This window comes from Xenopus laevis, chromosome 2S, assembly GCF_017654675.1.
Source record: "Xenopus laevis strain J_2021 chromosome 2S, Xenopus_laevis_v10.1, whole genome shotgun sequence".
In the NCBI taxonomy this organism is placed as follows: domain Eukaryota; kingdom Metazoa; phylum Chordata; class Amphibia; order Anura; family Pipidae; genus Xenopus; species Xenopus laevis.
In genome coordinates, this window is record NC_054374.1 from 22,254,768 (window position 1) to 22,268,927 (window position 14,160).

Below are 14,160 nucleotides of genomic sequence, written 5' to 3' on the forward strand. Positions count from 1 at the left end.
AATCCGATATTTTATCTGTACCCTGGTGGGGTCCTTTGCGACTTACTTATTCTATGTACGATCCGTGCAGCTGCACACTTTAGAATTATATAGCTCATTGGGCAGGAGGCCAGATTAGAATGCAAGATCTCTTTCAGGGTCGGACTGGAGCATTGGAGGCCCACCGAGTCCAAACAAGCGTGAACGTCAATGCGTGGTGTGCATGAGCAAATGCCACATATCATTTTTTGGGGGGGCCAACTGGGGTGTAGGTCTGGGGCTGGGCCAGCGGGGACTCATGAGGGCCAGGGCTCACCTGTTTTTTTTCCCGGTGTCCCGTCATCCCAGTCCGACCCTGCTCCCTTTTTTAAAAGTTATATGTAACTGTAATTGCTATTGATGCAGCTGTTGCTTAAAGGGATACTGTCATGGGAAAAAAAAATTTTTTCAAAATGAATCAGTTAATAGTGCTGCTCCAGTAGAATTTTGCACTGAAATCCATTTCTCAAAAGAGCAAACAGATTTTTTTATATTCAATTTTGAAATCTGACATGGGGCTAGACATTTTGTCAATTTCCCAGCTGCCCCAGTCATGTGACTTGTGCCTGCACTTTAGGAGAGAAATGCTTTCTGGCAGGCTGCTGTTTTTCCTTCTCAATGTAACTGAATGTGTCTCAGTGGGACATGGGTTTTTACTATTGAGTGTTGTTCTTAGATCTACCAGGCAGCTGTTATCTTGTGTTAGGGAGCTGTTATCTGGTTAACTTCCCATTGTTCTTTTGTTTGGCTGCTGGGGGGGGAAAAGGGAGGGGGATGATATCACTCCAACTTGCAGTACAGCAGTAAAGAGTGACTGAAGTTTATCAGAGCACAAGTCACATGTCTTGGGGCAGCTGGGAAATTGACAAAATGTCTAGCCCCATGTCAGATTTCAAAATTAAATCTTAAAAAATCTGTTTGCTCTTTTGAGAAATGGATTTCAGTGCATAATTCTGCTGGAGCAGCACTATTAACTGATTCATTTTGAAATTTTTTTTTTCCCCATGACAGTATCCCTTTAAAGGGCTGGTGGCCGCAAATATTATCCCCAACCAAAGGTATGGTCTAATAGAGCCTGCACTGAGGTTGAGGGTAAAAGTACTTTTTTATTTTAAAATTGTCCCCTGCCAGCACTAGGACACTCACACTGGGAGGGAGCACCTGGTTTGAGCGACTATGTTGGGGCGCACACATGAGCATATTGAGAGAATGATACAGCTTGCTCATTATGCACATTCGCTCTGCACTATGTCGCTACTCACACTGGGAGCTCCCTCCTGGGGCGAGTGTCCTAGCACTGGAGGGGCCAATTTTTTAAAAGAAAAGATTACTGTTATCCCCAACAGGAGTGCATGCACTTGTGAAACCTCGATTTTAAAGGAGAACTTAAGCTTAACTAAAGAAGTAGCTAGAAATGTTTTACATTATGTTTTAGGCTTCGGTACCAGATCAAAGCAACCACAGCCCTTTAGCAGTAAAGATCTGTGTCCCCAAAGATGTCCCAGTAGCTCTCCATCTTCTTTCCTGCTGATTCACTGCACATGCTCTGTGCTGCTGTCACTTACTGAGCTAACATGTAAAGTTGCTGTACCGAGTTAGCTAGTCAAAATGTTACAGGGCAACCCTTTTGAAATAAAAACATAACATAAGTGGTATAAAGGTGATACCTTTATTGGCTAACTAATATAATCATAGCAAGCTTTCAGAACATTTTAGTTCCTTTTTCAAGCTGATTGCAATGAAGCTGCGGTGTTCTCTGGTATATATACAATATTCAGCTCATAGGTCAAATGACCAACAAAAAGAAATATCAATCTATGTGTAAGGTGTCAAAGTCATTTACGAGAGGATCTGCAAGAGACAAGCAGATAAGGTACATATGATCTCTTAGTCCATATCCAGACATGTTGGTATTTCTGACCTGGTGCACTCCTTTCTTAGTCCACATAATTAGCCATAAAGGACTGCACCAGGTCAGAAATACCAACCAAAATGTGTGGATATGGACTAAGAGATCATATGGAATTCCAATTTTTTTGTTTGTACTAAATGCAACCTCTTGCTATGTGGGAGCCCACACTGGGGACCAGGTGTTTACTTGATTGTTAGATCACTGGCTTCTATACACACACGCTTTTCACCTATATATTTCGGGCACACATGCCGGCTGTCTAGTATGCTGACACAGTGTCTAAATGCTTATCAAGGCCCAAGTAGTCACTTAGTATTAATACACAAGCTTTATTATACATTGTTGGTGGTTATTTTGTAATATTGACACTGTGGCTCATGAATGGCACATTTAAATTTGCTGGGGAATTGTTTCAATCACTGATTTGGCAACACGTCACACCCCCACTTGTCTTTGCTTGTATATAACCGTTGTTTGTTGTGTTGTGGACACTTTGAGAAAGGCTGGTGTTCCAGCCAAAACGTTAGTAGTTGTTGTGCCTAAATAAAACTTTTTTGATTATTCGTAAGACCTGCGGGTGCTCCTTCTTGAGGACGACATATATTCTGCTCTCAAAGGATCGCACCCAGGCAGTTTCGTGAGTGCTGATATTCCAATAGTATATATATATATATATATATATATATATATATATATATATATATATATATATATATATATATATATATATATATATATATATATATATATATATATATATATATATATATATTTATAACCTGCCTAACTGCCAGTTGATCCAGAGGAAGGCAAAAAAAAATAAGTCTCTCCAATTCATCAACTCAACTTGTACTATGAGCTATCTTCCATAACCCTGTATTCCCTCAGTAGCTAAAAAGCCATCCAACCCCTTCTTAAAGCTATCTAATGTATCAGCCTGTACCACTGATTCAGGGAGAGAATTCCACATCTTCACAGTTCTCACTGTAAAAAACCCCTTACAAATATTTAGGTGGAACCTCCTTTCTTTTAATCGGATTAGGTGACCTTGCATCAGCTGGAAAAATAAAGCATTAGAGAGATTATTATATGATCCCCTTATATATTTATACATAGTTATCATATCACCCCTTAAAGCGATATGGACACCAGAAAATAAACTTTTTTTTAAAACTATCATAACATTGTCTTTGAATGCTATTTATAATTTTGCCATAGAACTATTTGCCTGATGCTTTTACATGACCCTTACCCCCATGTTCCTCTATGAGGGGGCTGCCATATTTGTACAGTAGTAGTCTTTTAGCATTAGAAACTCTGACAGGCTGAGAAGGGACAATCAGGTTGGCAAAACAGTCATGTTTAGGAACTTCAACTAACAATTACTTTCAAAAGCAGAACTATCAATCCAAGTATAAAAGAAGGAAAAGGAACTCCAGCAGTGTTTCGGGTTCGATACCCTTTATCAAGTCACTTGATAAAGGGTATTGAACCCGAAATATGTTGTGTTTACCACTACCTGGAATAAAAGGTTGTTTGCAGTAACACTGCTGGAGTTCCTTTTCCTTCTTTTATACTTGGATCGTTAGTAGCAGTTGCAGTACAAAGCAACCATGAAGGAATGAGACACAAATTGTTTGGAAAATTGTACTGACCACCGTCCCCCTCTCCTATTTGAAAAGCAGAACTATCAGTGAAAAACGATCAACATGACCTATAGGTAACTTTCAATGCAGATTAATATTTTGAAAAGAAAATGTTTAGCCTCAGTATCACTTTAAGCGCCTCCCTTTTCCTTTTGTGTTGTCCCACAGATGTTACTGAAGTGAATGCAGCTGAGATCTACAAACCCCCTATACTACAGACCAATCACTACTCAAGTTGCTAAATTATAAGGATCTACTCAAACCAATAGTAATTGGACCAGATAGACGTCACCGATGAACAAGTTACTTGCTATGTGTAAGGGTAGCCAGTGTACTGTAAAAAAAAAAAAAAAAAAAAAAAGCTTAAAGGGTTCTTTAGACCGATTCAGCAGCTTATCTGCCCATGTGTGGGGTCTCCTCGATCGATATCAGGCCAAAAATCGGCGTGATATTGATCGGGCATGAGATTTTCCTGCGATCGAGGACCACATTGGCTAGTTGATGCAATCCTTTCGACCCGTCGGCGCCCATTACCTTCATATAATCCGATTGTTTGACCCTAGGGCTGAACGTTCAGATTTACACAATATCGCCCTGTAATTGGTGGGCATATCAGGGAAAGATCCTCTTGTTTGGCGACCTTGCCAAATGAATGGATCTTATCGCGTATGGACACATTTATAGGATAAGTAAACCTTAAAGGAACAGTTCAGTACAAAAATAAAAACTGGTTAAATAGATAGTCTGTGCAAAATAAAAAATGTTTCTAATATAGTTAGCAAGGTCAGGTCAAGGTCAGGGCAGAATAAGGTTAAGGCAAGATCAGGTTTAGAGTGAGGAGCAAAGCAAGATTCAGAATAGCAAGGAAAGCTGAGCAGGGCATGGTCAAGGCAAGGAAAGATCAAGGTTTAAAGCAGGACCGGAGCAGAACTGGAAGGGGAAAGTAAGGCAGATCAAGACAGGACAAGGTTCAGAGCCAGGCAGGACAAGACAGGGAAGGGTTCAGACAAGACAAGGCAAGGCAGAATAGGAAGGAGGCTAGAACAGGAACCTGAAGCTAGGGACAATGCCGCACTGCTAGGATGGGAACCAAAGGCTCAGGCAAGGAGTGTTTGGAGGGCTGATCTTAAATAGGGCAGAGTCAGCCCTGATTGGATGATTGCAACCAATCAGACTGCTGCTGGGCTGGGGCTGCCAAGGCCAGGTAAATTGTGGCTCTCATCTGGCCAAAGGCATTGAGCCAGAAACGCAAAGGTCCCTGGTTTGAATTCCAGCTGATCCTGAGACTAACTATAGTAGAAACAATTTTTATTTTGCACAGCCTATTTGTCCAGTTTTTATTTTTATACTGAACAATTCCTTTAAAAATTAGTTAATGTAAAATTGATGAGAGTGCTATTCTAAGAACTTTTGCAATGCACATTCGTTATTTATTTTTAAATTCCGAGATATTAAAGGTTACATGTACTATAAACATGAATGAATTTTGTTACAACGGTGCCACCTGCAGGTCATTTTCCGACCGGTCTGACCAGCAAGTAGTCAAGGAAGTTGTCAGGAGAGAAAAAAAAAAAAAAGGCTGCTCTGATGTTCTTCTGGTTAGGAAAAAAATTAGAAACCTTTCAAATCTTTCCTGACCAGAAAAACTTTAGACCAGTCCTCTTTCTTTCTCCTGACAACTTCCTTGACTACTTGGTTATCAGAATGGTCAGAAACTGAAGCAGCTAGTGGCACTGTTGTAATAATTAAGGGGCCGATTCACTAACTTCGAGTGAAGGATTCGAAGTAAAAAAACTTTCGAAGTGTTTTTTGGCCTACTTCGATTACGACTTCGAATGGAAGGATTCGAACTAAAAATCGTTCGACTATTCGACCATTCGATAGTCGAAGTACTGTCTCTGTAAGAAAAAACTTCGACCCCCTAGTTCACCATCTAAAAGCTACCGAACTCAATGGAATAATCCTTCGATCGCACTATTTGCGCTAAAATCCTTCGACTTCGAATTCTGCACTGAAATCCATTTTTCAAAAGAGCAAACAGATTTTTTTATATTCAATTTTGAAATCTGACATGGGGCTAGACATATTGTCAGTTTCCTAGCTGCCCCCAATCATGTGCTCTGATAAACTTCAATCACTCTTTACTGCTGTACTGCAAGTTGGAGTGATACCACCCCCCCGCCTAACAACAGAACAATGGGAAGGTAACCATATAACAGTCCCCTGACACAAGATAACAGCTCCCTGGTATATATAAGAACAACACTCAATAGTAAAAGCCAAGTCCCACTGAGACTGATTCAGTTACATTTAGGGTTGGGGCAGACGGGCAGATTCGGGAAGATCTAGTCACCTGGTGACTAATCGCCTCTTCTGCGGGGCGACAATCTCCCGAACTGCGTTCCGCGTGCTTGAATGAAGAATTGCCTGCGCTAATGCACTCGCGGTGCTTCGATTTCCGAAGTCGCCTGGTTTCGTGAGGCAACTTCGGAAAACGAAGCGCCGCAAGTGCATTAGCGCAGGCGATTCTTCATTCAAGCAGGCGGAAGGCAGTTCGGGGAGATTGTTGCCCCGCAGAAAGTAGTTCCATCCTAAAGTGCAGGCACAAGTCACATGACTGGGGCAGCTAGGAAACTGACAATATGTCAGATTTTAAAATTGAATATAAAAAAAATCTGTTTGGTCTTTTGAGAATTGGATTTCAGTGCAGTGGAGCAGCACTATTAACTGATGCGTTTGGAAAAAAACATGTTTTCCCATGACAGTATCCCTTTCAGGTTTACTTATCCTTTTAGGGAAGATTTATCTATGGTTAAATTTTTTTTTACTCTAATAAATTCAAATATACTGCCCCGCTATCCGTTGGTGCTTAGTTATAAGAAGTTGCTGAGAATGTGTACTAAGAGCTTGCGAATGACGTTAGTAGCACTGAAGAGGAGGGAAGAGAACTTTTAAACAGTGTAGCTTATGCCATCTGAAGGAGCCAGCCTCAGCAGATTTCAATGTGGTCAAGTTGCATTTCAAGCAAAGATTGCTGAAAGAAGCTGATCTGTTCAGTACCCCAACTTCACCCCCCCCCCAAAAAAAATTCACCTTTAAATTACTTTTAGCATGTAATAGAATGACCAATTCCAAGTAACTTTTCAATTGGTCTTTATCTTTTTATGTTTTTGAATTATTTGGCTTTTCCAGCTTTCAAACGGGGAGTCACTGCCCCATCTTAAAGCAAATGTTCTGTAAGGCTACACATGTATTGTTACTACAACTTTTTATTACTCATCTTTCTCTTCTGGCCTCTCTTATTCAAATCAATGCATGTTGCTAGGGTGATTTGGACAATAGCAACCAGATTTATGAATGGCAAACTGGAGAGCTGCTGAATAAAAAGCTTAAAAAAAAATAACCTAATAAAAAACAATTGCAAATGGTCTCAGAATATCACTCTCTACATCATACTAAAAGTTAACTCCAAGGTAAACAAAGGGGGCCGCTTACCCCCAAAAAAAATTAAGATACTATTTTATCACATTATGCAAAATGAACTTTAATTACACTATATAAATTATTTGGTTTCCTTCCGTCTGGGAATTCATAATTATAGCATTTTGTGGACACTTATTATACCTGGCTACACAATGAAAAGAGAAGGAAAGGCTAAAATTAAGTAAGCTTTTTCAGAAAGGTCTATGTAAATACACCAGTAAACCCTCAAAGTAATGCTGCTCTGTTTCAAAAGAAAGACAGCATTTCTTTCATTCTATTGTGTACACATAGGCTTCTGTATCAGACTTCCTGTTCTCAACTTAAACCTCCAGGGCTAGGGCTTGAGCATGCTCAGTTTGCTCCTCTCCCTGCTGTAATCTGAGCCCAGAGCTATGAGTGAGCAGGGAGACTCAGGCAAGAAGTGATGTCACACCAAGCAAATATGGCAGCTGCTACCCTAAATAAACAGAGCTTCTAGAGCGGTTTACACAGATATGATTAAGCATAAAAGCATTCTGCAGAATAAATAGTCATAGCTTGCACTATTGTGGCTAATCTATTAGCAATGATCTCTGTAGCTTTCCTTCTCCTTTAAACAGTGAAGAGAACGGGGGAATGTGGGGAGAGCAGTGACATGTAGTAAGTGATGAATGGAAAGTGAAAGTAATTGTTTGCCCTGCCTCTATGCCCAATGCATTAGAGGGGCAGACAATATTTGATTGACAGCGGAGATTTAGCTAGGAATGATTTAATAAAAAAAAAAAAGAAATTGGGTTTCATGTTTAATTTGAAAAGGACTATTATACAGCTTGTGTGGGGAAAAGAGCTGATCAGCTTCTCAGCCTGCGAGTGGCGGAGCTTCGCTTCATGTACCATTGCCCTAAAGCTCTGGATAACACATTGGGCTCACAACCAATGCAATTTTGGATTGGCACATCCAAAAGATGCAGGTATTTTACTCCAGGTAGCAGTAATTATTATCCGTAGCTGGTGCAAATCTAGTATGCATTTGTATAGATAGCAAGAGAATAGGACTGAAAAAAGGAGGCAATTAAGAAAACTAACCACTGCTTAGAAATAAACCTATACAATTAGTCCAACAAAAACTAAGTAACTTTTTCAACCAGGTTTTATTGGTTCGGTGATTATTACACAGACACTATGAACAATCTGTACATTTTGTTTTCCTTTCAAAACTCTTAGTAGATTGGAAATCTAGGAAAAAAATAAAAATAATGTCGTTGAAGTCATTGGAATTCATTTCTAGCGGCTTTCCGGCGTAAAAGTTCAGAGTGAAGTTGTTTCGTAGAAAATCTAGCACCCCTCGTACCAGCATCTTTGATGCAAATAATTCAACCCATTTCTCGGCCAAGGATCGAACACACATTGGTGCCACCGTGGCAAGGAAAAGATGCAAACACGTGAACCGCCATGTCCTTTTTTTTTTTCTCCCTACTTCACATCACACTCACTACGCACTCAAGAAGTTTTCCCCAAAAGAGATTCACAGCACTTTTACAAAGTTACTGAAAATAAAATACCACTACCCAGAAAAATAAAAAATGGTAACATCACAGATAGTACACAATTCTTAGAGGGAAATCCGTCACCTTGGGAGATTTATTATCTTAAAGTTTAAATTGTACGCAGAACATGAGTACAAAGAACAGTTAAAACATTTTAATATTTGTGATCTTTGTTCCAGTATCAAGCACTGCCTGTTAGATTGGCAGCCTGCATATTGAGTACTAGCCGTTTGTAACAAAAAAAAAAAAAACAAAAAACATTTTTAAGGTTACTCAAGGCTTACACTCCTCGTAGTAACCATTTTGAGGTGTAGTATTCTTAACTGGTACAGTATTCATATCCTTTACAAGCCATATAGGGGCAATGTACCAAATAAAAAAAACATAAAAAGTTTTTAAAAAATAATCAAAAACAAAAAATGGTGGGGATTCCCTATTTTAAAAATGTGTTTTCTAGAATTAAACTACTAAAAAACTTGCATTTACAAAATAGTTGATAAAAATATTCCTCTGAATTGTACAAGGGAGGTACAGGAACCACTGATAAAAGACTCGGTACAACATGAAGGTTATTCAGACTTTGATTCCTTGTCGCCTCCATCAGAAGCAGGGGCCTGGAGGGAAGAGAAAGATTTGGTTAAGGAAAACATTCAAAAATAGAATGAAAAAGCTTAATCAGGAGAACATGCAGTGGAACATTTAGACAGCAAAGGCCCAAATGCCCTGTTTAGTGCTTCCACTAATGTATGAATAACTGTTCAACTATTAGGGCTTACTACACTTTTGTGGGCCAACATACCTCAAGGTTATGCAAGACAGGTATACTAAATACTAATACCCAAATTTCCTATTGTGTCAATTCCAAAGAAACCTTAACCTATCTTATATTCAAATTTGAAATCTGACATGTCACATGTGGCTAGAGTTTCCCAGCTGCCCCCAGTCATGTGACTTGTGCTCTGATAAACTTTAGTCACTGCAAGTTTTAGTTTACTGCAAGTTGGAGTGATACCCCCCCTAACAACAGAACAATAGGAAGGTAACCAGATAGGTCCCTGGTAGATCTAAGAACAATACTCAAGTATATAGCAAAACTGCTGCATTTTTCTTTGAATCTACATATTTGAGTGGTGTTTCCAATTGAAGCAGCCCAATTTTGTCACCAACATGATAGGTTAAACCTGGCTGATTAGGATCCTGGGCCAAATACAAAGGTAATATGCAGGCCTACTAAACAGTGAAATGATTTAGACGTGCCCGAGAGATCATCCAGGCTGCTGGTAAAGGGCCATTTATGGACCAGCTATACCGCTGACTCTGGAGAGGACAGCTCCTAATTTTATAATTAGGATTATGGAGTTGGTTTACCTAAAGTCATTCGTCCATTTTTGGATTCACTAACACTTGAGACCTACATGTTTCATGAGAAAATGAAACAAATTTTGCTTAGCTTATCAGATCACTATATAAAAGGTTAAATTGGCTCCCCAATTTAGTGAAGACAACGCCCACTTTATTCACGGATGATTTAGCTCAATCAACCTTATGTTATACAACCGGATAACACAGGGACCCCCTGCCGATAGTAAGCAGTTTGTGGTGACCAGTGACCGTCATAAGGCACTGCTACTAGACAGTCTAATATTAGTAAAAGACAAACTGCTTCATGCAGATAAAGCACTAAATAAAGCCAGTGCTCCACCTAGTTGTCACCACTATTGGACGTTGCACAAAGAAACCCAACCACCAAGTCAGTACTATTGGTTAAATGTCAATAGTAATGACTGACCATAAAAATCTGTCAATTAACTCCAACACTAGTCTTTGACCCTAGTTTTTTTGCAATGAACTTACCTCGTCACTTTTTGTTTCTCCATTTTCAGATGGCTGGTCCTCCTTGGCTTCTTCTTTGTTAGCTTCTTCTGTCTGTTTGCCCTTTGCTCCCTTTTTACCCTTTGCTGGAACTTTCTTCTCCTCAGGCTTCTCCTGAACACGGAGACAGTGTAAAAGTGAGCACATAATATATAAAGCTTCTATTAAAACCCTATCCTACTAATCTTGTAGTCGGTCATTCATTCAACTGTCTGGTTGGACCCTAGGAACCTTGGCTCAGTTTTGAGGGACTGTCCTAGGATCTGCCCGGTAGCTATATCAAGTGGGCTCAGATCACAGGGCAGTTCCTTAAAACAACCAAAATTGCCATATACAGCTAACTTTAAATATCTTGATAATAAAAGTGAAGTTTGCAGCCAATGCTCACAGGAACAATAAGAAAAATTAGTGTTGTTTAAGGGACGACAATTTCATGTATTGTTATAATGTTGCCATGCACTGGCAAAACTGGGGTGTTTTCTTTAGACTCAACTATAGTAGCCATAGGGGCAGTCATTGAAGCACAGGATACACAGTAGATAAAAGATAAGTACTACTATAGTTTATATAAACAAGCTGCTGTGTAACCATGGGGGCAGCCATTCAAGCACAGGATACACAGTAGATAACAGATAAGTACTACTATAGTTTATATAACCAAGACGCTGTGTAGCCATGGGGCAGCCATTCAAGCACAGGATACACAGTAGATAACAGATAAGTACTACTATAGTTTATATAAACAAGCTGCTGTGTAGTCATGGGGGCAGCCATTCAAGCACAGGATACAGAATAGTTAACAGATAAAGTTAACCTATGCTTGAATGGCTGTACAGTAGCATGTTTATAAGGCATGCATGTAAAAAGGCAGCATAACAGATGTATGTAAAGTTTAAGCCATTCTAAGAGTTGCAGGAGATGCTCTGATACAAGTTATGGCCCCAGTGTGTTTTTCAACCTACAATACTTTTAAAGCAATGCACAGATAATAACTTACCTTTACCGGTGCCTTCTCTTTTTTTGGCTTTGCTTCAGCTTTTGTTGGGGCTGGTTTCTAGAAGAGAGATTCAGATGGTTAGCAATGGCAGGTTAGTAACTTGGTGAAAATCTGTAAAAACTTTGACATGAATAAAAGCTTGCAGTCCTGCTGTTGTGAGTGCTTCGCAAATCTACAATATACTTATACCACTGCAGAAGTAATCAGCAAAGGACAATGCTTCCAAATACCTCCATATTCTGCCGACATGATGGATCACAAGGGTGTGAGGTATTGTCAGAACTTAAATCAGAGGAGAGATGAGCCCTAATACAACATTTTCAGTCCATTAAACTAAGGTGGCAATAGCAAAGGGCAAACATTTTACCTTCAGTTGCAATTTCATCTAAAAGTGAAACATATGTACACTGGAAAGTGGCTTAGAATGAACACTGTGCTGCCTGGTGCAAGGAAAAATTTGTGTGGCAACCGTCTTTAATCGCTATACTGGCCAATAAACAAGTTATAAAAATACTCAATACTTACAGCCGACAACCGTGCCGATCTTCTCTTGGGCTGCAAAAAAATATATATATAAAAATAAGTAATGGCAAATAAATAAAATAATGTTATAAATAAGTAACGGGATAGTAAATAAACTGATTAGTTGAATCATGGTTTCTCACCTCATCTTTAGCATCTGCAGCATCAGCAGCGTTTACCTGCTGGAATTAAATAAAAAACATTAAACAGAGCAAAAATAATTAAATACACAAAGAAGAACGACAGGTTGTGAAAGAGGAATTTAGAGCAGAGCACACGTGACCTTGGACAAGACAATGCACAACTATATTTTGCAACAGGTTGCACAGCCTGTCCAACCAGCAGATGGCGCTAAGCAGGTAAATCAGTTCTCCCAAAGCAAAACAAACCAAACAGAAGAGAGGGGGCGGCGTGCTAAAGAAGCATTAAGATGCCTGGTTAACTAAACACCAAGCGACGGGATTATCCATCATTTAAAAAAGGAAGTGGAATATTCTTCTATGAATAACTTGAAATCGAAGTTACCTCTCCATTCAGGCTAGTGGAAGTCCCTATCGAAATTAAGTGCCCCCTCCCCCTGAAAAAAATGGAACAGTCCAGTCCGTGTGGATAACCCGCGCAGGGTCAGTCGCGTACACCAACTATAGAAAGGGCTGAAGAGTGACGTCACTAGCTAAAACGCTCATCCCATTGGCGGAGGGGGAGATCAGGTACACTCTAGAACATGCACACCTCCCCTTTATCCGCACTGACCAGTCAGAATGAAAGCGCGTTGAGGAGAACCAAAGCTGAGGGAAACGCAGGAGGAGGGAGCAAGTAGTGGAGGGAAGGAGCAATCATCTCGTCCGCCATTACTCCTCTTACACACACACCCCCATCGTTGTTTTTTACCACACGCCTCTACAGAAGAGACAACTAGTGGCCCGCTGGAGATTAGACTTGAAACCCCCTGAGGGCCATTGGCCTCGTATACAATCTCACATTCCTCACGCGAGCCCGCCATGTTTTCTCATGCACCTCCGCGACGTTACCTCACAGAATTCCCGCCACAGCGCCTCACAGGCTCCCGCCATGTTTTAAAAAAACCTCTTAACATAATCACCTCAGGAAAAAAAACTCCTTATCTAGGTCAAGTAGCCCCCGTGCAACACGAAATAAATCCCACGCAAACCTATTAGTAAAAAGTTCGAAAGCCCCAAATGTTGAGGTAACTATCGCCATTTTCCTAACCCTCGGCGTCGTCCCTAAAAAGTACTTCCAAAAAAAAACAGCCCGCGGAGGAATCTCCGCTCTCCCCACATGAATCGCCGCGTTTCCCGCGCAGGGAGCCAGCTGCGTCCTTGGAACTCTCCTTCTTACCTTTCTCTTAGGCATGGCTGCACGGGGAGCTTAGTGTGTGCGACTGGAGTCCGGAGACGGAGGGATTCTTTTGCGCTGCAAATGGACGTGCGCGTGCAGACTGAAATCCCTGGCTCGCTTGCACTTGTTTATATATTTGTGTATATGTGCGAGCCCTCCCACAGATGGACTACTCACAAAGACTAGTTGGCTCCCTAGCGCTTGCAAGCGGTTAATATGCGAGCCAGAGAACTAGTTCAAACCGGATAGGATCCCTCCGCCTCTTTATCTATTCACCGCTCTAACCTGTTGGGGGGGCTGGAGAGAAGGGGGGAAGGAGGCGGGTGTCCCACCAGGTCCCCTCTCTCCATTGGCTCTCAATGGATTTTCAAATCATAACACGGGCACCTGTCTGGATAGTTTACTGTCACTCAACCCCCCTCCCTTTCTTTCGATGGGGGGAGGGGTGTATATGGCTGAGGCGACTGAGGGAGAGGGGGTAGTAAATCGGCTTTGGGATTTTTTTTTCTGTTTCCCTCCATCGGGAAGTTTTTTTTTTCACGTTTGTTTGAAACGCTGGTGGTAAATACAAGAGCGCTCGCTGATTGGCTAAGACGCGCCGTGGTTGAAGCGACGTCACCGGCCACGCTGCTCCAAACATATCCCTTCGCGGTGAGCTGGTTTTTCCCGAACTTGAGTCTTAAGTGATCAGAACTAATCATAGAAATCATAATAAAACGATCGATGAGTGTGTGGGCTATTGATATACGTAGAGAAAGAGAGCGAGAGAAGATGTACGTTTGATTGTAGGCAGCGGCGGGCTCGTCTGTGAAGGGGGTGGGGTTT

At 40.8% G+C, this 14,160-nt stretch overlaps 1 protein-coding gene across 2 annotated transcripts; it reads right to left on the reverse strand.

Annotated features, from left to right (window-relative positions):
• Positions 1 to 8,170: 8,170 nt before the first annotated feature.
• On the reverse strand, positions 8,171 to 13,565 carry hmgn1.S (high mobility group nucleosome binding domain 1 S homeolog). 2 transcript variants are annotated; one of them, XM_018248081.2, is made up of 6 exons: positions 13,336 to 13,565; positions 12,120 to 12,155; positions 11,980 to 12,009; positions 11,455 to 11,511; positions 10,440 to 10,571; positions 8,171 to 9,199 (listed from the first exon to the last, which is right to left on the reverse strand). In XM_018248081.2, the coding sequence occupies exons 1-6, from the start codon at positions 13,348 to 13,350 to the stop codon at positions 9,155 to 9,157; spliced, it is 315 nt and encodes a 104-aa protein (XP_018103570.1). In that variant the 5' UTR covers positions 13,351 to 13,565; the 3' UTR covers positions 8,171 to 9,154.
• Positions 13,566 to 14,160: the final 595 nt, after the last annotated feature.

Excerpts from the sequence above, each read along its gene's own strand:
- hmgn1.S (XM_018248081.2), bottom strand. Across the intron at positions 11,512-11,979 it reads GATCGGCACGGTTGTCGGCT|AAACCAGCCCCAACAAAAGC; the intron begins GTAAGTATTGAG and ends TCTCTCTTCTAG. Across the intron at positions 10,572-11,454 it reads AAGAGAAGGCACCGGTAAAG|GAGAAGCCTGAGGAGAAGAA; the intron begins GTAAGTTATTAT and ends CTCCGTGTTCAG.